Genomic DNA, 22,754 nt, shown 5'->3' on the forward strand with positions numbered 1-22,754 from the left:
ATTATTATAGATGAGGACATAGCTGCTTGTACAGAGTTAATCTTCTAGAGGAGGACATAGCTGCTTGTACAGAGTTATTATTATAGATGAGGACATAGCTGCTTGTACAGAGTTAATCTTCTAGAGGAGGACATAGCTGCTTGTACAGAGTTATTATTCTAGAGGAGGACATAGCTGCTTGTACAGAGTTATTATTCTAGAGGAGGACATAGCTGCTTGTACAGAGTTATTATTATAGATGAGGACATAGCTGCTTGTACAGAGTTAATCTTCTAGAGGAGCACATAGCTGCTTGTAAGACAAAGGCCCCACTATCAGTATTCGGTTAGTATTTTTCTCAGGAGTGGGAGACAAAACCTGGAGGACAAAACCAGGAGTGGGTGATAAATGCAGAATTGGTGACTTGTTTCTATTCTACCTTTTCTCTGATTGTTCCTCACCTGGTTTTGGCTCCTGAGAAAAAATACTGACCGAATACTGACCGAAAACTGATAGTGGGGACGTGGCCTAAAGTTTAAACTTCCAGAGGTGGATATAGGTGCATGTTTAGGGTTAATTTGGGTCTCATCCCGTACTGTACAGAGCCAGTCACATCTAGGAGAAAGCGGTGGCAGGATTGTATTTGGTTGTTGCAGTTTCCCGTTAGGACTCATAATCCACAGGAATCCATTGTCTTAAAGAACTAAATCTAATATGATGTAAACTTCTAGCATCTCCTCTGTGGTTACTCGCTGTGCAGCCATTGTTCACCCCAACCATTGGTATCTATCAGCTCAGAAGCTGGAGGTCTCGCTGAGGCGGTGGAGAGCCCGACGTCACTCGTATGCTCATTTCATCACTTGTGCAATATTCTACAGTCCTTCTATACTGCAGTGTAGCCCATTGGGTCCTGCTTTGGGCCGGGCCTACCAGACTCGGACCCATGGGGGATTTCTTAAACCCCTACTGTCCGTTTTAACTCATCAGGACCCAATGATTGTGCTATGAGATGAGCTTACAGAGGAAGTCCATCCTTTCAGTAAAACCCCATAGATGGTTTGGCCACTATTGACTACTGCACCTAAGGGGGTTAAACAACTGGAAAAAAAAAAAAATTCTCTCCGTTTAGGTTTTTTTGGGCATGCTATAACTTTATTTTTCTTTTACTTACAGTAACCTGGAAGGATTCTTAGAAGAATTTGCTGATATTTCCAAAGAAGATCAAATCAAAAAGTTGCACGACCTCCTGGGCCCCCACATGCTGCGCCGACTGAAAGCCGACGTGTTCAAGAACATGCCGGCCAAGACGGAGCTGATCGTCCGGGTGGAGCTCAGTCCCATGCAGAAGTGAGTCCCGCAATAGACGCCGTGACGCAGACGGACGCCGCGTCTCCTCCCATGTAATCATCCGTTCCCGTGTCTCACAGGAAATATTACAAGTTTATCCTGACCCGTAACTTTGAGGCTCTGAACTCTCGAGGAGGAGGGAACCAAGTGTCGTTACTGAACATCATGATGGACCTAAAGAAATGTTGCAACCATCCGTACCTCTTCCCGGTGGCTGCAATGGTGAGATACAATTTTTTGCATTTTATTTTTGCATCTTCCAAACCTTGAAAAATAAAAATGCATCAGCACAAATCCCTCAGCGATCTGCATGTAGATGTATCATCTGTATATAATGCCTTGTAATAATCCCTTCCCGTTCTGTCCAGGAGTCGCCCAAACTTCCCACCGGTGCCTACGAGGGAGGCGCGCTCATCAAATCCTCTGGGAAACTGCTCCTCTTACAGAAGATGCTGCGGAAGCTGCACGACCAAGGACATCGAGTGCTCATCTTCTCCCAGGTCTGGTCGCCGTTTGCAACCTTCTTCCCGGAAAAAAATTAAAAAAAATCTACGTTTAATCAGCCGTCAAGTGCCTCTAACAGCCACGTGATGCATCGGCGGCTGATAAACAGTTAAATAGCGTTGTCAATCGTCATTTAACACATGCAGACAGGAAGCGCGTCATTGATCAGTGCCCCGCGATAATGACAGGCGAGGGTCTGCCAAAGACCCCCACGCCTGTCATCACGATCATTTTGTGGCCGGTGTTCATAGGAGATCGTGACGTTTGCTACACCTAGCAGAGCTGAACCCTGCTTTGTGTAGCACAAGCGATCAGACGATCGCCGCTTCAAGCCTCCTAAGGCGACTATTAAAGCAAGCAAAAAAAATAATAAAAAATACACAAAAGTTCAAATCACCCCCAATAAAAATGAAACCATTAAAAATAATACACATATTTGGTATCGCTGCTTTCAGAAATGTCCAATCGATCAAAACATAAAGTCAATTAATCCGATCGGTAAAACAGCGTAACAAGAAAAAAAATAGAAACGCCAGAATTAGTTTTTTTTGGCCGCGGCAACATTGCAATAAAAGGCGATCAAAACATCGTATCTATGCCAGAAGGGTATCAATAAAAACGATAGCTCGGCGCGCAAAAAAATAAGACCTCACCAGATCCCGAAAAATGGAGACGCTACAGGTTTCAGACAATTGCCACAAATTTCAGATTTTTTTTTTCACCACTTAGTAAAAAAAAGAACCTGTACATGTTTGGTATCTGCGACCTCGTACTGACCTGCAGAATCATAATAGCAGCTCAGTTTTACCATATAGTAAACGTGGTAAATAAAAAAAAAAAAAAATTTTAGAATAGCACTTTTTTTTTTGCAATTTCACCGCACTTGAGAATTTTTTTTTCTGTTTTCCAGTACACAATATGGTAAAATCAATGGTGTCATTCAAAAGTACAACTTGTCCCGCAAAAAACAAGCCCTCACACGGCCATAATGACAGAAAAATAAAAAAGTTATGTCCCTGGGAAGAAGAGAAGGAAAAACCCCCCCCCCCCAAAAAAATGGAAAATTGGGTGCAATTGAGATGAGTGAATGGATTTGCAGGATTGTGGTCTGGTGGTCACGTCAGCTGCCTACCATCCGCCTCCTCTTGATTAGCCGGCCTGCTCTGACATGGTCGATGATGATGTCAGGCCAGGTTGGTTAATTAAAAGAAGAGCTGCAGGAGTTAATCTTCTAGAGGAGGACATAGCTGTAGAAGGCGGATTGCAGCTCCCCCAATCAGATGAGACATTACCGCTAGACCAACGGATAGATTGGCTCATCTCTTTCCCCGCCAATGACCCTCCTTCTTTTTGCAGATGACAAAGATGCTGGACCTGTTAGAAGACTTCCTGGACTATGAGGGCTATAAGTATGAGCGGATAGACGGAGGGATCACCGGCTCGCTGAGACAAGAGTCTATCGACAGGTTTAACGGTGAGGACGCCTTCCGGCCACCTACAGCTTTACCTCCTGAGATCTTCCTCTGTCCTCATCCGCTCCTTCGTTTTGTAGCTCCTGGAGCTCATCAGTTCTGCTTCTTACTCTCCACCCGTGCCGGGGGCCTGGGCATCAACCTGGCGACTGCGGACACCGTCATCATCTACGATTCCGACTGGAACCCCCACAACGACATTCAGGTAGATGCGATCAACTCCAAGTGTGACCTTGTAGCCGTGCGTCGATTTGCTTGGTACGATCGCCATTGTTCCTTCTCGCTCTTCTTCTCCAGGCTTTCAGTAGGGCTCATCGGATCGGCCAGGCCAACAAAGTGATGATCTACAGATTTGTGACGCGGGCGTCCGTTGAGGAGCGTATTACACAGGTGGCCAAGAGGAAGATGATGTTGACCCATCTGGTGGTCAGACCGGGGCTCGGCTCCAAGGCCGGATCCATGTCCAAGCAGGAGCTCGATGACATCCTGAAGTTCGGGACAGAAGAGCTATTCAAGGACGAGATAGAAGGTGACAAGGGGGGTGGCCTCGTACCAAATGTAGCGCCGGGCAATGTCTGCCACTCATGATCCTGCACCGTAAAAAAACGTCTGCGGTCTTATAATGAAACGCTGCGGTTATTGCAATGCGTTTTTTTTTTACTTTTTTCCTAGTTTGGATTTTAGGCTTTTTTAAGTTAGCACCAAATTCATGACTGTTTTTCCCCCATTGTTACACTCGTGTTTTCAGCCCTAGTCATTTTTTTGGGTGTGGGGGGTTTTTTTTGCTCGACAACGTGCAGTTTTCATCATCCAGATGGTTTTGACTAACTTATCATTTTTTTATTTGAAAAGTTTTCAAAAACTTTTGCTGCAGTTGTGCCCGTGGTGGAAAGTACAAAACCCAACTAATTTATTTCCTTCTTTTTATTTTATTTTTTTAACTTTTACTTAAACAAATTGAGCAAAAGAACTGAAAAAAAAAAGAAGCATCCTGGAATTTGTTAGATTTTTTTTTTCTGGAGTGGTGCGAGGTCTTGTTTTCTTTGTGCCAAGCTGTAGCTTTTATTACTTCCATTTTGATTTGTTTTTTTTTATGACGTTTTGATCACTTTTTAGTGAATTTCTTATGGGAGATGCAACAACAACAAAAAAAAAAAACGACCATTTCGGAATGTTTCTGTTCCTTTTTTTTTTTATATATTTTCAAAAATCGCTTTAAAAACTCTTGGAAAACTTTTTTTAGAGATCAAATTTGTTCCTCATGTATCAGGAGTTTTTTAGTTTTTTTTTTTTTCCTGAAGGGTTTTTGGGAAAAAAAAAAAAAACACCCGGTGTAAAAAAAGTAAGTACGGCGTTTCACCATGGCTTGTGTTTTTTTAAAAAAAAACCAAACAAACAGCGATTTCTTCAATTGAGTGAAAAAAAAACTACCTGAAAAAACGACGTAATGAATACCCTCCAGAAAAAAAAAAGTTCAGGAAACAGCCAAAAACAGGACAGAAGAAAAGATGCTGCAGGAAGAAAAACTCCAGAGTTTCCTGAAGTATCTTCTGCTTGGAAAACTCGCCAGGTTCACCGTGTGGACACAGCCTAAGGGTATGTTCACACGGTTTCTTTTTACAGATTTTTTGGGCCAGAAACTGAGCAGAACCTCCCAAGTTTCTTGAAGAGAAACTTGGAGTCATCCAACTCTTTCTTTGAAGAGTTTCCGCTCGGTTTCCATTGATGTATTTTCCGCATCAAAAACTTTGTGTGCACATAGCCTAAAAGTCAATGTGAACACACACTGTCTAATCAAAAGGTTGCAAAAAAAACACTTGAGGAGAAAAAAAAACTTTTCCAAACTTACTTCAGGAAATGAAAAACTCCTCCATCAACTCCCCCAAAAAAGATGTTTCCAGAAACTTGTGTTTTTTTTTTTTAACTCTTTGAAAAAAAATATCTGTGGACAGACACCGTTTGCATTCCTGTGCACACAGGAGTCTTTTTGCAGAGTTTTCAGAGTAGAAACTGAATGGAAACTTCAAGAGGTTTTGAGATTTTGAGGAGGATTTGGAGAGTTTCCACTGTTACAAAAACTCCTCAAAAAACTCTGTGCGAGCCAGAAAGTTCATGATGAGCAGTGATGAGGGAAGAAATAAGGACGGGACGTGTTTAGATATTCATAGGGGTCCAGGCTTTGAAGAAACACCATCAGTAGGAAGCGTCCACACCTCATTCATCCTGTGTCCTCTGTGATGTAGAGACGGATAGGAGCTGTATACATAAATGGAGGTAGACTTCATTTTTTTTCTTTCTTTTTTTCCGTCAAGGTGACAACAAAGAGGAGGACAGCAGCGTGATTCACTACGACAATGGCGCCATCGCCCGGCTCCTGGACCGCAACCAGGATGAGACGGAGGACACCGAAGTCCAGAACATGAACGAGTACCTCAGCTCCTTCAAAGTAGCACAGTACGTGGTGCGGGAGGAGGAGAAGGTGAGACACGGCCTCCGGGGGGCGCTGCACCGTCGCAGTCCGGTGGGACTTTCTCACTTTTACGTTTTCAGCTGGAGGAGCTGGAACGGGAGGTGATAAAACAGGAGGAGAACGTGGATCCCGACTACTGGGAGAAGCTGCTGCGCCATCACTACGAGCAGCAGCAGGAGGACCTGGCGCGTAACCTGGGCAAGGGCAAGAGAGTGAGGAAGCAAGTGAACTACAACGACGCCGCGCAAGAGGACCAGGGTAAGAATCTGCTGTGCTGAAGCTTGATTCCAGCTCTGAAGTCTCAGCTTACCAGCCCGGATTCCATACTGCTGGTGTCGCCTGCACTGACACACTGTGACAAACTATCTATTAGGGGAGGTTCTTACCCACGGGATAAATATAAGAAATGTGCCTCTGCTAACACGGCGCCTTGTTCCTCCGTACAGATAACCAGTCCGAATACTCGGTGGGCTCGGAAGAAGAGGATGAAGACTTTGATGAGAGAACGGAAGGTGAGGGGTAGTAGTGAGACCACCTCCGGGGGCTGTGTACATGGGGTCTTGCTACTGACGTTACTCTGCGCTCACAGGTCGCAGGCAGTCTCGCCGTCACCTGCGCAACGAGAAGGACAAGCCGCTGCCGCCGCTGCTGGCCCGAGTCGGGGGCAATATAGAGGTAAGGACTCAGGGGGCCGGGAGGAGATATTTACCTTTAGCATAGTAATCGGACTGTACTCGGATGTTTCACACGCACCCATAGACTTGTATGGGGGTGCACGTGATCTGATAATCAGAGCCCCTTACAACATGCTGCCAAATTGGCCTGAGAAAGTGATCACAGATCTGAGCTGCCCCGTAGTATAACATTAGGCCGAGTGCAGTCCGATGAAACATACGCCGGGGTGACCGAGCCCTAATGGGCAGAAACTGTTTATGGAGGGAGATAGATCCTTTAAGAACCAGAGAGACATGACCTGCAGTATCGTACACATACCGTATAGGGTGCTGTATACTGACCGTACACGCGCTGTATGGGGGGGGGGGCTGACCGTACACGCGCTGTATTGAGGGAGGGGGGCTGATCGTACACACGCTGTATTGAGGGAGGGGGGCTGACCGTACACGCGCTGTATTGAGGGAGGGGGGCTGACCGTACACACGCTGTATTGAGGGAGGGGGGCTGACCGTACACGCGCTGTATTGAGGGAGGGGGGCTGATCGTACACGCGCTGTATTGAGGGAGGGGGGCTGACCGTACACGCGCTGTATTGAGGGAGGGGGGCTGACCGTACACACGCTGTATTGAGGGAGGGGGGCTGACCGTACACGCGCTGTATTGAGGGAGGGGGGCTGATCGTACACACGCTGTATTGAGGGAGGGGGGCTGATCGTACACGCGCTGTATTGAGGGAGGGGGGCTGATCGTACACGCGCTGTATTGAGGGAGGGGGGCTGACCGTACACGCGCTGTATTGAGGGAGGGGGGCTGACCGTACACGCGCTGTATTGAGGGAGGGGGGCTGATCGTACACGCGCTGTATTGAGGGAGGGGGGCTGACCGTACACGCGCTGTATTGAGGGAGGGGGGCTGATCGTACACACGCTGTATTGGGGGAGGGGGGCTGATCGTACACGCGCTGTATTGAGGGAGGGGGGCTGATCGTACACGCGCTGTATTGAGGGAGGGGGGCTGATCGTACACGCGCTGTATTGAGGGAGGGGGGCTGATCGTACACGCGCTGTATTGGGGGAGGGGGGCTGATCGTACACGCGCTGTATTGGGGGAGGGGGCTGATCGTACACGCGCTGTATTGAGGGAGGGGGGCTGATCGTACACGCGCTGTATTGAGGGAGGGGGGCTGATCGTACACGCGCTGTATTGAGGGAGGGGGGCTGATCGTACACGCGCTGTATTGGGGGAGGGGGGCTGATCGTACACACGCTGTATTGAGGGAGGGGGGCTGATCGTACACGCGCTGTATTGAGGGAGGGGGGCTGATCGTACACGCGCTGTATTGAGGGAGGGGAGCTGATCGTACACACACTGTATTGGGGGAGGGGGGCTGATCGTACACACGCTGTATTGGGGGAGGGGGGCTGATCGTACACGCGCTGTATTGAGGGAGGGGGGCTGACCGTACACACGCTGTATTGAGGGAGGGGGGCTGATCGTACACACGCTGTATTGGGGGAGGGGGGCTGATCGTACACGCGCTGTATTGAGGGAGGGGGGCTGATCGTACACGCGCTGTATTGAGGGAGGGGGGCTGATCGTACACGCGCTGTATTGAGGGAGGGGAGCTGATCGTACACGCGCTGTATTGGGGGAGGGGGGCTGATCGTACACGCGCTGTATTGAGGGAGGGGGGCTGATCGTACACACGCTGTATTGAGGGAGGGGGGCTGATCGTACACGCGCTGTATTGGGGGAGGGGGGCTGATCGTACACGCGCTGTATTGGGGGAGGGGGGCTGATCGTACACGCGCTGTATTGAGGGAGGGGGGCTGATCGTACACGCGCTGTATTGGGGGAGGGGGGCTGACCGTACACACGCTGTATTGGGGGAGGGGGGCTGATCGTACACGCGCTGTATTGGGGGAGGGGAGCTGATCGTACACGCGCTGTATGGGGGGGGCTGATCGTACACGCGCTGTATTGAGGGAGGGGAGCTGATCGTACACGCGCTGTATTGAGGGAGGGGAGCTGATCGTACACGCGCTGTATGGGGGGGGCTGATCGTACACGCGCTGTATTGAGGGAGGGGGGCTGATCGTACACGCGCTGTATTGGGGGAGGGGGGCTGATCGTACACGCGCTGTATTGAGGGAGGGGAGCTGATCGTACACGCGCTGTATTGGGGGAGGGGGGCTGATCGTACACGCGCTGTATTGGGGGAGGGGAGCTGATCGTACACACGCTGTATTGAGGGAGGGGGGCTGATCGTACACGCGCTGTATTGGGGGAGGGGAGCTGATCGTACACGCGCTGTATTGGGGGAGGGGGGCTGACCGTACACGCGCTGTATTGAGGGAGGGGAGCTGATCGTACACGCGCTGTATTGAGGGAGGGGAGCTGATCGTACACACGCTGTATTGAGGGAGGGGGGCTGATCGTACACACGCTGTATTGAGGGAGGGGGGCTGATCGTACACGCGCTGTATTGAGGGAGGGGGGCTGATCGTACACACGCTGTATTGAGGGAGGGGAGCTGATCGTACACGCGCTGTATTGGGGGAGGGGAGCTGATCGTACACACGCTGTATTGAGGGAGGGGGGCTGATCGTACACACGCTGTATTGAGGGAGGGGAGCTGATCGTACACGCGCTGTATTGGGGGAGGGGAGCTGATCGTACACGCGCTGTATTGAGGGAGGGGGGCTGACCGTACACGCGCTGTATTGAGGGAGGGGGGCTGATCGTACACGCGCTGTATTGGGGGAGGGGAGCTGATCGTACACGCGCTGTATTGAGGGAGGGGGGCTGACCGTACACGCGCTGTATTGAGGGAGGGGGGCTGATCGTACACGCGCTGTATTGAGGGAGGGGGGCTGATCGTACACACGCTGTATTGAGGGAGGGGGGCTGATCGTACACGCGCTGTATTGAGGGAGGGGAGCTGATCGTACACGCGCTGTATTGGGGGAGGGGGGCTGATCGTACACGCGCTGTATTGGGGGAGGGGGGCTGATCGTACACGCGCTGTATTGGGGGAGGGGGCTGATCGTACACGCGCTGTATTGGGGGAGGGGGGCTGATCGTACACGCGCTGTATTGAGGGAGGGGAGCTGATCGTACACGCGCTGTATTGGGGGAGGGGGGCTGATCGTACACGCGCTGTATTGAGGGAGGGGGGCTGATCGTACACACGCTGTATTGAGGGAGGGGGGCTGATCGTACACGCGCTGTATTGGGGGAGGGGGGCTGATCGTACACGCGCTGTATTGGGGGAGGGGGGCTGATCGTACACGCGCTGTATTGGGGGAGGGGGCTGATCGTACACGCGCTGTATTGGGGGAGGGGGGCTGATCGTACACGCGCTGTATTGAGGGAGGGGAGCTGATCGTACACGCGCTGTATTGGGGGAGGGGGGCTGATCGTACACGCGCTGTATTGAGGGAGGGGGGCTGATCGTACACACGCTGTATTGGGGGAGGGGGGCTGATCGTACACGCGCTGTATTGAGGGAGGGGAGCTGATCGTACACACGCTGTATTGAGGGAGGGGAGCTGATCGTACACGCGCTGTATTGAGGGAGGGGGGCTGATCGTACACGCGCTGTATTGGGGGAGGGGAGCTGATCGTACACGCGCTGTATTGGGGGAGGGGGGCTGATCGTACACGCGCTGTATTGGGGGAGGGGGGCTGATCGTACACGCGCTGTATTGGGGGAGGGGGGCTGATCGTACACGCGCTGTATTGAGGGAGGGGAGCTGATCGTACACGCGCTGTATTGGGGGAGGGGAGCTGATCGTACACGCGCTGTATTGGGGGAGGGGGGCTGATCGTACACGCGCTGTATTGAGGGAGGGGGGCTGATCGTACACGCGCTGTATTGGGGGAGGGGGGCTGACCGTACACGCGCTGTATTGGGGGAGGGGGGCTGATCGTACACGCGCTGTATTGAGGGAGGGGGGCTGATCGTACACACGCTGTATTGAGGGAGGGGGGCTGATCGTACACGCGCTGTATTGAGGGAGGGGAGCTGATCGTACACGCGCTGTATTGGGGGAGGGGGGCTGATCGTACACGCGCTGTATTGAGGGAGGGGAGCTGATCGTACACGCGCTGTATTGGGGGAGGGGGGCTGATCGTACACGCGCTGTATTGGGGGAGGGGGGCTGATCGTACACGCGCTGTATTGGGGGAGGGGGGCTGATCGTACACGCGCTGTATTGAGGGAGGGGAGCTGATCGTACACGCGCTGTATTGGGGGAGGGGGGCTGACCGTACACACGCTGTATTGAGGGAGGGGGGCTGATCGTACACGCGCTGTATTGGGGGAGGGGGGCTGATCGTACACGCGCTGTATTGAGGGAGGGGGGCTGATCGTACACGCGCTGTATTGAGGGAGGGGGGCTGATCGTACACGCGCTGTATTGAGGGAGGGGGGCTGATCGTACACGCGCTGTATTGGGGGAGGGGGGCTGATCGTACACGCGCTGTATTGAGGGAGGAGCTGACCGTACACGCGCTGTATTGAGGGAGGGGGGCTGATCGTACACACGCTGTATTGAGGGAGGGGGGCTGACCGTACACACGCTGTATTGAGGGAGGGGGGCTGATCGTACACACGCTGTATTGGGGGAGGGGGGCTGATCGTACACACGCTGTATTGAGGGAGGGGGGCTGATCGTACACACGCTGTATTGAGGGAGGGGGGCTGATCGTACACACGCTGTATTGGGGGAGGGGGGCTGATCGTACACGCGCTGTATTGAGGGAGGGGGGCTGATCGTACACACGCTGTATTGGGGGAGGGGGGCTGATCGTACACACGCTGTATTGAGGGAGGGGGGCTGATCGTACACACGCTGTATTGGGGGAGGGGGGCTGATCGTACACACGCTGTATTGAGGGAGGGGAGCTGATCGTACACGCGCTGTATTGAGGGAGGGGGGCTGATCGTACACACGCTGTATTGAGGGAGGGGGGCTGATCGTACACACGCTGTATTGGGGGAGGGGGGCTGATCGTACACGCGCTGTATTGAGGGAGGGGGGCTGATCGTACACACGCTGTATTGGGGGAGGGGGGCTGATCGTACACACGCTGTATTGAGGGAGGGGGGCTGATCGTACACACGCTGTATTGGGGGAGGGGGGCTGATCGTACACACGCTGTATTGGGGGAGGGGAGCTGATCGTACACGCGCTGTATTGAGGGAGGGGGGCTGATCGTACACACGCTGTATTGAGGGAGGGGAGCTGATCGTACACACGCTGTATTGAGGGAGGGGGGCTGATCGTACACACGCTGTATTGAGGGAGGGGGGCTGATCGTACACGCGCTGTATTGGGGGAGGGGAGCTGATCGTACACGCGCTGTATTGAGGGAGGGGGGCTGATCGTACACGCGCTGTATTGAGGGAGGGGGGCTGATCGTACACGCGCTGTATTGAGGGAGGGGGGCTGATCGTACACGCGCTGTATTGGGGGAGGGGGGCTGATCGTACACACGCTGTATTGAGGGAGGGGGGCTGATCGTACACGCGCTGTATTGAGGGAGGGGAGCTGATCGTACACACGCTGTATTGAGGGAGGGGAGCTGATCGTACACACGCTGTATTGAGGGAGGGGAGCTGATCGTACACACGCTGTATTGAGGGAGGGGAGCTGATCGTACACGCGCTGTATTGAGGGAGGGGAGCTGATCGTACACACGCTGTATTGAGGGAGGGGGGCTGATCGTACACACGCTGTATTGAGGGAGGGGAGCTGATCGTACACACGCTGTATTGAGGGAGGGGAGCTGATCGTACACACGCTGTATTGAGGGAGGGGGGCTGATCGTACACACGCTGTATTGGGGGAGGGGAGCTGACCGTACACGCGCTGTATTGAGGGAGGGGAGCTGATCGTACACGCGCTGTATTGAGGGAGGGGGGCTGATCGTACACACGCTGTATTGAGGGAGGGGGGCTGATCGTACACGCGCTGTATTGAGGGAGGGGGGCTGACCGTACACGCGCTGTATTGAGGGAGGGGGGCTGATCGTACACGCGCTGTATTGGGGGAGGGGGGCTGATCGTACACACGCTGTATTGAGGGAGGGGAGCTGATCGTACACGCGCTGTATTGGGGGAGGGGGGCTGATCGTACACACGCTGTATTGAGGGAGGGGGGCTGATCGTACACGCGCTGTATTGGGGGAGGGGGGCTGATCGTACACACGCTGTATTGAGGGAGGGGGGCTGATCGTACACGCGCTGTATTGAGGGAGGGGGGCTGATCGTACACACGCTGTATTGAGGGAGGGGAGCTGATCGTACACGCGCTGTATTGAGGGAGGGGAGCTGATCGTACACGCGCTGTATTGAGGGAGGGGAGCTGATCGTACACGCGCTGTATTGGGGGAGGGGAGCTGATCGTACACGCGCTGTATTGGGGGAGGGGGGCTGATCGTACACACACTGTATTGGGGGAGGGGGGCTGATCGTACACACGCTGTATTGGGGGAGGGGGGCTGATCGTACACGCGCTGTATTGAGGGAGGGGGGCTGATCGTACACACGCTGTATTGGGGGAGGGGAGCTGATCGTACACACGCTGTATTGAGGGAGGGGGGCTGATCGTACACACGCTGTATTGGGGGAGGGGGGCTGATCGTACACGCGCTGTATTGAGGGAGGGGGGCTGATCGTACACGCGCTGTATTGGGGGAGGGGGGCTGATCGTACACGCGCTGTATTGAGGGAGGGGGGCTGATCGTACACACGCTGTATTGAGGGAGGGGAGCTGATCGTACACGCGCTGTATGGGGGGGGCTGATCGTACACACGCTGTATTGAGGGAGGGGGGCTGATCGTACACGCGCTGTATTGGGGGAGGGGGGCTGATCGTACACGCGCTGTATTGAGGGAGGGGGGCTGATCGTACACGCGCTGTATTGGGGGAGGGGGGCTGATCGTACACGCGCTGTATTGAGGGAGGGGGGCTGATCGTACACACGCTGTATTGGGGGAGGGGAGCTGATCGTACACACGCTGTATTGGGGGAGGGGGGCTGATCGTACACGCGCTGTATTGAGGGAGGGGGGCTGATCGTACACATGCTGTATTGAGGGAGGGGGGCTGATCGTACACACGCTGTATTGGGGGAGGGGGGCTGATCGTACACGCGCTGTATTGGGGGAGGGGAGCTGATCGTACACGCGCTGTATTGGGGGAGGGGGGCTGATCGTACACGCGCTGTATTGGGGGAGGGGAGCTGATCGTACACGCGCTGTATTGGGGGAGGGGAGCTGATCGTACACGCGCTGTATTGGGGGAGGGGGGCTGATCGTACACGCGCTGTATTGAGGGAGGGGAGCTGATCGTACACGCGCTGTATTGGGGGAGGGGGGCTGATCGTACACGCGCTGTATTGGGGGAGGGGAGCTGATCGTACACACGCTGTATTGAGGGAGGGGGGCTGATCGTACACGCGCTGTATTGAGGGAGGGGAGCTGATCGTACACGCGCTGTATTGAGGGAGGGGGGCTGATCGTACACGCGCTGTATTGAGGGAGGGGGGCTGATCGTACACGCGCTGTATTGAGGGAGGGGGGCTGATCGTACACGCGCTGTATTGGGGGAGGGGGGCTGATCGTACACGCGCTGTATTGAGGGAGGGGGGCTGATCGTACACGCGCTGTATTGGGGGAGGGGGGCTGATCGTACACGCGCTGTATTGAGGGAGGGGGGCTGATCGTACACGCGCTGTATTGAGGGAGGGGGGCTGATCGTACACGCGCTGTATTGAGGGAGGGGGGCTGATCGTACACGCGCTGTATTGAGGGAGGGGGGCTGATCGTACACGCGCTGTATTGAGGGAGGGGGGCTGATCGTACACGCGCTGTATTGGGGGAGGGGGGCTGATCGTACACGCGCTGTATTGAGGGAGGGGAGCTGATCGTACACGCGCTGTATTGAGGGAGGAGCTGACCGTACACGCGCTGTATTGTGGGGGGAGCTGACCGTACGCTCGCTGTATTGGGGGGGAGCTGACCGTACGCTCGCTGTATTGGGGGGGAGCTGATCGTACGCTCGCTGTATTGGGGGGGAGCTGATCGTACACGCGCTGTATTGAGGGAGGGGAGCTGATCGTACACGCGCTGTATTGTGGGGGGAGCTGATCGTACACGCGCTGTATTGAGGGAGGGGAGCTGATCGTACACGCGCTGTATTGGGGGGGGAGCTGATCGTACACGCGCTGTATTGAGGGAGGGGAGCTGATCGTACACGCGCTGTATTGTGGGGGGAGCTGATCGTACACGCGCTGTATTGAGGGAGGGGAGCTGATCGTACGCGCACTGTATTGGGGGGGAGCTGACCGTACACGCGCTGTATTGGGGGGGGAGCTGACCGTACGCGCACTGTATTGGGGGGGGAGCTGACCGTACACGTGGTTTATGGGGGGGCCGTGTACTAATGTCTGTCTCCTAACAGGTTCTGGGGTTCAACACGCGGCAGCGGAAGGCCTTCCTGAACGCAGTGATGCGCTGGGGGATGCCTCCTCAGGACGCTTTCACCACACACTGGCTGGTGAGAGACTTGCGGGGCAAGTCAGAGAAAGAATTTAAGTAAGTGCACCCTCCATCTCTCTGATGTGTGCACCTGAAGCATCACTCTGTACACAATTCATACATGTACACCTCGCTCTTCATACATCACTGCTCCCCCCCCCCCACTCACACACATCATACATACCTGTACCTGACCGTGGGCTCCCTCACACATCATACACAACGGTACCTGACCGTGTGCTCCCCTCACACCCCCACACATCATACATACCTGTACCTGACCGTGTGCTCCCCTCACACCCCCACACATCAAACACGCCTGTACCTGACCGTGTGCTCCCCTCACACCCCCCACACATCATACACGCCTGTACCTGACCGTGTGCTCCCCTCACACCCTCACACATCATACACAACGGTACCTGACCGTGTGCTCCCCTCACACCCTCACACATCATACACAACGGTACCTGACCGTGTGCTCCCCTCACACCCCCCACACATCATACATACCTGTACCTGACCGTGTGCTCCCCTCACACCCCCACACATCAAACACGCCTGTACCTGACCGTGTGCTCCCCTCACACCCCCCACACATCATACACGCCTGTACCTGACCGTGTGCTCCCCTCACACCCCCCACACATCATACACGCCTGTACCTGACCGTGTGCTCCCCTCACACCCCCACGCACATCATACACGCCTGTACCTGACCGTGTGCTCCCCTCACACCCCCCACACATCATACACGCCTGTACCTGACCGTGTGCTCCCCTCACACCCCCACACATCATACACAACGGTACCTGACCGTGTGCTCCCCTCACACCCCCCACACATCATACATACCTGTACCTGACCGTGTGCTCCCCTCACACCCCCACACATCATACACGCCTGTACCTGACCGTGTGCTCCCCTCACACCCCCCACACATCATACATACCTGTACCTGACCGTGTGCTCCCCTCACACCCCCACACATCATACACAACGGTACCTGACCGTGTGCTCCCCTCACACCCCCACACATCATACACGCCTGTACCTGACCGTGTGCTCCCCTCACACCCCCACACATCATACACAACGGTACCTGACCGTGTGCTCCCCTCACACCCCCACACATCATACACGCCTGTACCTGACCGTGTGCTCCCCTCACACCCCCCACACATCATACACGCCTGTACCTGACCGTGTGCTCCCCTCACACCCCCACACATCATACACGCCTGTACCTGACCGTGTGCTCCCCTCACACCCCCCACACATCATACACGCCTGTACCTGATCGTGTGCTCCCCTCACACCCCCCACACATCATACACGCCTGTACCTGACCGTGTGCTCCCCTCACACCCCCCACACATCATACATACCTGTACCTGACCGTGTGCTCCCCTCACACCCCCCACACATCATACATGCCTGTACCTGACTGTGTGCTCCCCTCACACCCCCCACACATCATACACGCCATTATCTGACCGTGTGCTCCCCTCACACCCCCACACATCATACACGCCGGTACCTGACCGTGTGCTCCCCTCACACCCCCCACACATCATACACGCCTGTACCTGACCGTGTGCTCCCCTCACCCCCCCCACACATCAAACACGCCGGTACCTGACCGTGTGCTCCCCTCACACCCCCCACACATCATACACGCCTGTACCTGACCGTGTGCTCCCCTCACCCCCCCCACACATCATACACGCCTGTACCTGACCGTGTGCTCCCCTCACACCCCCCACACATCATACACACCATTATCTGACCGTGTGCTCCCCTCAGACCCCCCACACATCATACATACCTGTATCTGACCGTGTGCTCCTCTCACACCCCCCACACATCATACACGCCATTATCTGACCGTGTGCTCCCCTCAGACCCCCCACACATCATACACGCCTGTACCTGACCGTGTGCTCCCCTCACACCCCCCACACATCATACATGCCTGTACCTGACCGTGTGCTCCCCTCACACCCCCCACACATCATACATGCCTGTACCTGACCGTGTGCTCCCCTCACACCCCCCACACATCATACACGCCTGTACCTGACCGTGTGCTCCCCTCACACCCCCCACACATCATACATGCCTGTACCTGACCGTGTGCTCCCCTCACACCCCCCACACATCATACATGCCTGTACCTGACCGTGTGCTCCCCTCACACCCCCCACACATCATGCACGCCGGTACCTGACCGTGTGCTCTCCTCACACCCCCCACACATCATACACGCCTGTACCTGACCGTGTGCTCCCCTCACACCCCCACACATCATACACGCCTGTACCTGACCGTGTGCTCCCCTCACACCCCCACACATCATACACGCCTGTACCTGACCGTGTGCTCCCCTCACACCCCCTACACATCATACACGCCTGTACCTGACCGTGTGCTCCCCTCACACCCCCCACACATCATACACGCCTGTACCTGACCGTGTGCTCCCCTCACACCCCCCACACATCATACACTCCTGTACCTGACCGTGTGCTCCCCTCACACCCCCCACACATCATACACGCCTGTACCTGACCGTGTGCTCCCCTCACCCCCCACACATCATACACGCCGGTACCTGACCGTGTGCTCCCCTCATCCCCCACACATCATACACGCCTGTACCTGACCGTGTGCTCCCCTCACACCCCCCCACACATCATACACGCCTGTACCTGACCGTGTGCTCCCCTCACACCCCCTACACATCATACACGCCTGTACCTGACCGTGTGCTCCCCTCACACCCCCACACATCATACACGCCTGTACCTGACCGTGTGCTCCCCTCACACCCCCCACACATCATACACGCCTGTACCTGACCGTGTGCTCCCCTCACACCCCCACACATCATACATGCCTGTACCTGACCGTGTGCTCCCCTCACCCCCCCCACACATCATACACGCCTGTACCTGACCGTGTGCTCCCCTCACACCCCCCACACATCATACATGCCTGTACCTGACCGTGTGCTCCCCTCACACCCCCCACACATCATACACGCCTGTACCTGACCGTGTGCTCCCCTCACACCCCCCACACATCATACACACCTGAACCTGACCGTGTGCTCCCCTCACACCCCCCACACATCATACACGCCTGTACCTGACCGTGTGCTCCCCTCACACCCCCCACACATCATACACGCCTGTACCTGACCGTGTGCTCCCCTCACACCCCCCACACATCATACACGCCTGTACCTGACCGTGTGCTCCCCTCACACCCCCACACATCATACACGCCTGTACCTGACCGTGTGCTCCCCTCACACCCCCACACATCATACACGCCTGTACCTGACCGTGTGCTCCCCTCACACCCCCACACATCATACACGCCTGTACCTGACCGTGTGCTCCCCTCACACCCCCACACATCATACACGCCTGTACCTGACCGTGTGCTCCCCTCACACCCCCCACACATCATACACGCCTGTACCTGACCGTGTGCTCCCCTCACACCCCCACACATCATACACGCCTGTACCTGACCGTGTGCTCCCCTCACACCCCCCACACATCATACACGCCTGTACCTGACCGTGTGCTCCCCTCACACCCCCCACACATCATACACGCCTGTACCTGACCGTGTGCTCCCCTCACACCCCCCACACATCATACACGCCTGAACCTGACCGTGTGCTCCCCTCACACCCCCCACACATCATACACGCCTGTACCTGACCGTGTGCTCCCCTCACACCCCCCACACATCATACACGCCTGTACCTGACCGTGTGCTCCCCTCACACCCCCCACACATCATACACGCCTGTACCTGACCGTGTGCTCCCCTCACACCCCCACACATCATACACGCCTGTACCTGACCGTGTGCTCCCCTCACACCCCCCACACATCATACACGCCTGTACCTGACCGTGTGCTCCCCTCACACCCCCACACATCATACACGCCTGAACCTGACCGTGTGCTCCCCTCACACCCCCCACACATCATACACGCCTGTACCTGACCGTGTGCTCCCCTCACACCCCCCACACATCATACACGCCTGTACCTGACCGTGTGCTCCCCTCACACCCCCACACATCATACACGCCTGTACCTGACCGTGTGCTCCCCTCACACCCCCCACACATCATACACGCCTGTACCTGACCGTGTAATCCCCTCACACCCCCACGCCCCATGCAGCTACTTGTGTCCCATATGATGATGTTCTTACTCATCTGATGCCGCTCAACCGCCCGTCTGTTTCCTGGTGGTGGTCCGGAGCTGTGTACCTCCTCCCTCACCCAGACAGACACTATAATCTGCGCCAGGTGACCCCGGGGGAGGCAGAGAGGTGCCGTCAAACCCTTAGCCTGGTGCAGGACACGTATCAGCGGTCTCCGGACCCTGACATCATGGAGGCTGAGCGGGCAGGATGCCGAGGCACGTCTGATGGGGGCATCTTGTACTGACGCATCTGATGGATCTGCTGTTATAGTCAGTGCCCAGCAGGGGACAGCGCGGCACCGGGAATCCTCACCCAGCTCTCTTGTCTCTAGAGCCTATGTCTCTCTGTTCATGAGACATCTGTGTGAACCAGGCGCTGACGGCTCCGAGACTTTCGCCGACGGCGTCCCTCGGGAGGGTCTGTCCCGCCAGCAGGTGTTGACCCGTATCGGTGTCATGTCCCTGGTAAAGAAAAAGGTGAGTTCTGCTCCGCTGAAAATTCAGCACTAAATGCAACAGGTTTTAACTTCTTGTGTGCCCACATAGGTGCAGGAGTTCGAGCACATTAATGGACGCTGGAGCATGCCCGAGCTGATGCCCGACCCCAGCCTGGACTCCAAGCTCTCATCACGAGCCTCCTCACCCACCATAAAGACCAGCACCACCACCCCGGACCCCAGCCTCACCAACACCCCCTGCACCTCCAAACCAGGTACGGGACCCTCTCTGCAAAGCTCACCCCCTAGTAACGCCGTGCCCTATTCTTATCACTCTGGTTACTTCACAGCCACTCCAGCACCCAGCGAGCGAGCAGAGAACGGCGGCACCCCGACCGATAGAGAGGAGGCGGACAGCAAAGAGCCGAAAGAGAAGGAGGTGAAGGGGGCGGAGAAGAGAGAGATGGAGGGGGAGCACACCGCTGGGAGTGTGCGGGTAAGAGAATGAGACCCCCGGCATGTGCTCACAGGAGGTATTCACCCAGCAGAATAGTGATTGCAGCTCTGGAGTATAATACAGGATGTAACTCAGGATCAGTAATGTAATGTATGTACACAGTGACTGCACCAGCAGAATAGTGAATGCAGCTCTGGAGTATAATACAGGATGTAACTCAGGATCAGTAATGTAATGTATGTACACAGTGACTGCACCAGCAGAATAGTGAGTGCAGCTCTGGAGTATAATACAGGATGTAACTCAGGATCAGTAATGTAATGTATGTACACAGTGACTGCACCAGCAGAATAGTGAGTGCAGCTCTGGAGTATAATACAGGATGTAACTCAGGATCAGTAATGTAATGTATGTACACAGTGACTGCACCAGCAGAATAGTGAGTGCAGCTCTGGAGTATAATACAGGATGTAACTCAGGATCAGTAATGTAATATATGTACACAGTGACTGCACCAGCAGAATAGTGAGTGCAGCTCTGGAATATAATACAGGATGTAACTCAGGATCAGTAATGTAATGTATGTACACCGTGACTGCACCAGCAGAATAGTGAGTGCAGCTCTGTAGTATAATACAGGATGTAACTCAGGATCAGTAATGTAATGTATGTACACAGTGACTGCACCAGCAGAATAGTGAGTGCAGCTCTGGAGTATATTACAGGATGTAACTCAGGATCAGTAATGTAATGTATGTACACAGTGACTGCACCAGCAGAATAGTGAGTGCAGCTCTGGAGTATAATACAGGATGTAACTCAGGATCAGTAATGTAATGTGTGTACACAGTGACTGCACCAGCAGAATAGTGAGTGCAGCTCTGGAGTATAATACAGGATGTAACTCAGGATCAGTAATGTAATGTATGTACACAGTGACTGCACCAGCAGAATAGTGGGTGCAGCTCTGGAGTATAATACAGGATGTAACTCAGGATCAGTAATGTAATGTGTGTACACAGTGACTGCACCAGCAGAATAGTGAGTGCAGCTCTGGAGTATAATACAGGAGGTAACTCAGGATCAGTAATGTAATGTATGTACACAGTGACTGCACCAGCAGAATAGTGAGTGCAGTTCTGGAGTATAATACAGGATGTAACTCAGGATCAGTAATGTAATGTATGTACACAGTGACTGCACCAGCAGAATAGCGAGTGCAGCTCTGGAGTATAATACAGGATGTAACTCAGGATCAGTAATGTAATGTATGTACACAGTGACTGCACCAGCAGAATAGTGGGTGCAGCTCTGGAGTATAATACAGGATGTAACTCAGGATCAGTAATGTAATGTGTGTACACAGTGACTGCACCAGCAGAATAGTGAGTGCAGCTCTGGAGTATAATACAGGATGTAACTCAGGATCAGTAATGTAATGTATGTACACAGTGACTGCACCAGCAGAATAGTGGGTGCAGCTCTGGAGTATAATACAGGAGGTAACTCAGGATCAGTAATATAATGTATGTACACAGTGACTGCACCAGCAGAATAGTGAGTGCAGCTCTGGAGTATAATACAGGATGTAACTCAGGATCAGTAATGTAATGTATGTACACAGTGACTGCACCAGCAGAATAGCGAGTGCAGCTCTGGAGTATAATACAGGATGTAACTCAGGATCAGTAATGTAATGTATGTACACAGTGACTGCACCAGCAGAATAGTGGGTGCAGCTCTGGAGGATAATACAGGTTGTAACTCAGTATCAGTAATGTAATGTGTGTACACAGTGACTGCACCAGCAGAATAGTGAGTGCAGCTCTGGAGTATAATACAGGATGTAACTCAGGATCAGTAATGTAATGTGTGTACACAGTGACTGCACCAGCAGAATAGTGAATGCAGCTCTGGAGTATAATACAGGATGTAACTCAGGATCAGTAATGTAATGTATGTACACAGTGACTGCACCAGCAGAATAGTGAGTGCAGCTCTGGAGTATAATACAGGATGTAACTCAGGATCAGTAATATAATGTATGTACACAGTGACTGCACCAGCAGAATAGTGAGTGCAGCTCTGGAGTATAATACAGGATGTAACTCAGGATCAGTAATGTAATGTATGTACACAGTGACTGCACCAGCAGAATAGTGAGTGCAGCTCCGGAGTATAATACAGGATGTAACTCAGGATCAGTAATGTAATGTATGTACACAGTGACTGCACCAGCAGAATAGTGAGTGCAGCTCTGGAGGATAATACAGGATGTAACTCAGGATCAGTAATGTAATGTATGTACACAGTGACTGCACCAGCAGAATAGTGAGTGCAGCTCTGGAGGATAATACAGGATGTAACTCAGGATCAGTAATGTAATGTATGTACACAGTGACTGCACCAGCAGAATAGTGAGTGCAGCTCTGGAGTATAATACAGGAGGTAACTCAGGATCAGTAATGTAATGTATGTACACAGTGACTGCACCAGCAGAATAGTGAGTGCAGCTCTGGAGTAAACAGTGGGTACGGAAAGTATTCAGACCCCTTTACATTTTTCACTCTTTGTTTCATTGCAGCCATTTGGTAAATTCTAAAAAGTTCATTTTTTTTCTCCTTACAGTAC

The 22,754-nt window shown here is 53.8% G+C and overlaps 1 protein-coding gene across 1 annotated transcript in view; it reads left to right on the forward strand.

The window, feature by feature from the left end:
* The window catches only part of CHD3 (chromodomain helicase DNA binding protein 3), a 90,234-nt gene that overhangs the window by 26,206 nt on the left and 41,274 nt on the right, over positions 1–22,754 (forward strand). Inside the window, exons 17-30 of the mRNA XM_073654798.1 lie at positions 1,153–1,326; positions 1,407–1,548; positions 1,695–1,826; positions 3,187–3,304; positions 3,383–3,507; positions 3,600–3,831; positions 5,615–5,781; positions 5,853–6,030; positions 6,219–6,284; positions 6,362–6,447; positions 14,918–15,051; positions 19,562–19,706; positions 19,776–19,941; positions 20,017–20,162. Coding sequence (XP_073510899.1) covers positions 1,153–1,326; positions 1,407–1,548; positions 1,695–1,826; positions 3,187–3,304; positions 3,383–3,507; positions 3,600–3,831; positions 5,615–5,781; positions 5,853–6,030; positions 6,219–6,284; positions 6,362–6,447; positions 14,918–15,051; positions 19,562–19,706; positions 19,776–19,941; positions 20,017–20,162 — 2,011 coding nt within the window. The remainder of the gene's footprint in view (positions 1–1,152; positions 1,327–1,406; positions 1,549–1,694; positions 1,827–3,186; positions 3,305–3,382; positions 3,508–3,599; positions 3,832–5,614; positions 5,782–5,852; positions 6,031–6,218; positions 6,285–6,361; positions 6,448–14,917; positions 15,052–19,561; positions 19,707–19,775; positions 19,942–20,016; positions 20,163–22,754) is intronic.

This window comes from Phyllobates terribilis, unplaced genomic scaffold (assembly GCF_046119375.1).
Source record: "Phyllobates terribilis strain yellow unplaced genomic scaffold, ASM4611937v1 Scaffold_11__3_contigs__length_659146591, whole genome shotgun sequence".
Classification (NCBI taxonomy): Eukaryota; Metazoa; Chordata; class Amphibia; order Anura; family Dendrobatidae; genus Phyllobates; species Phyllobates terribilis.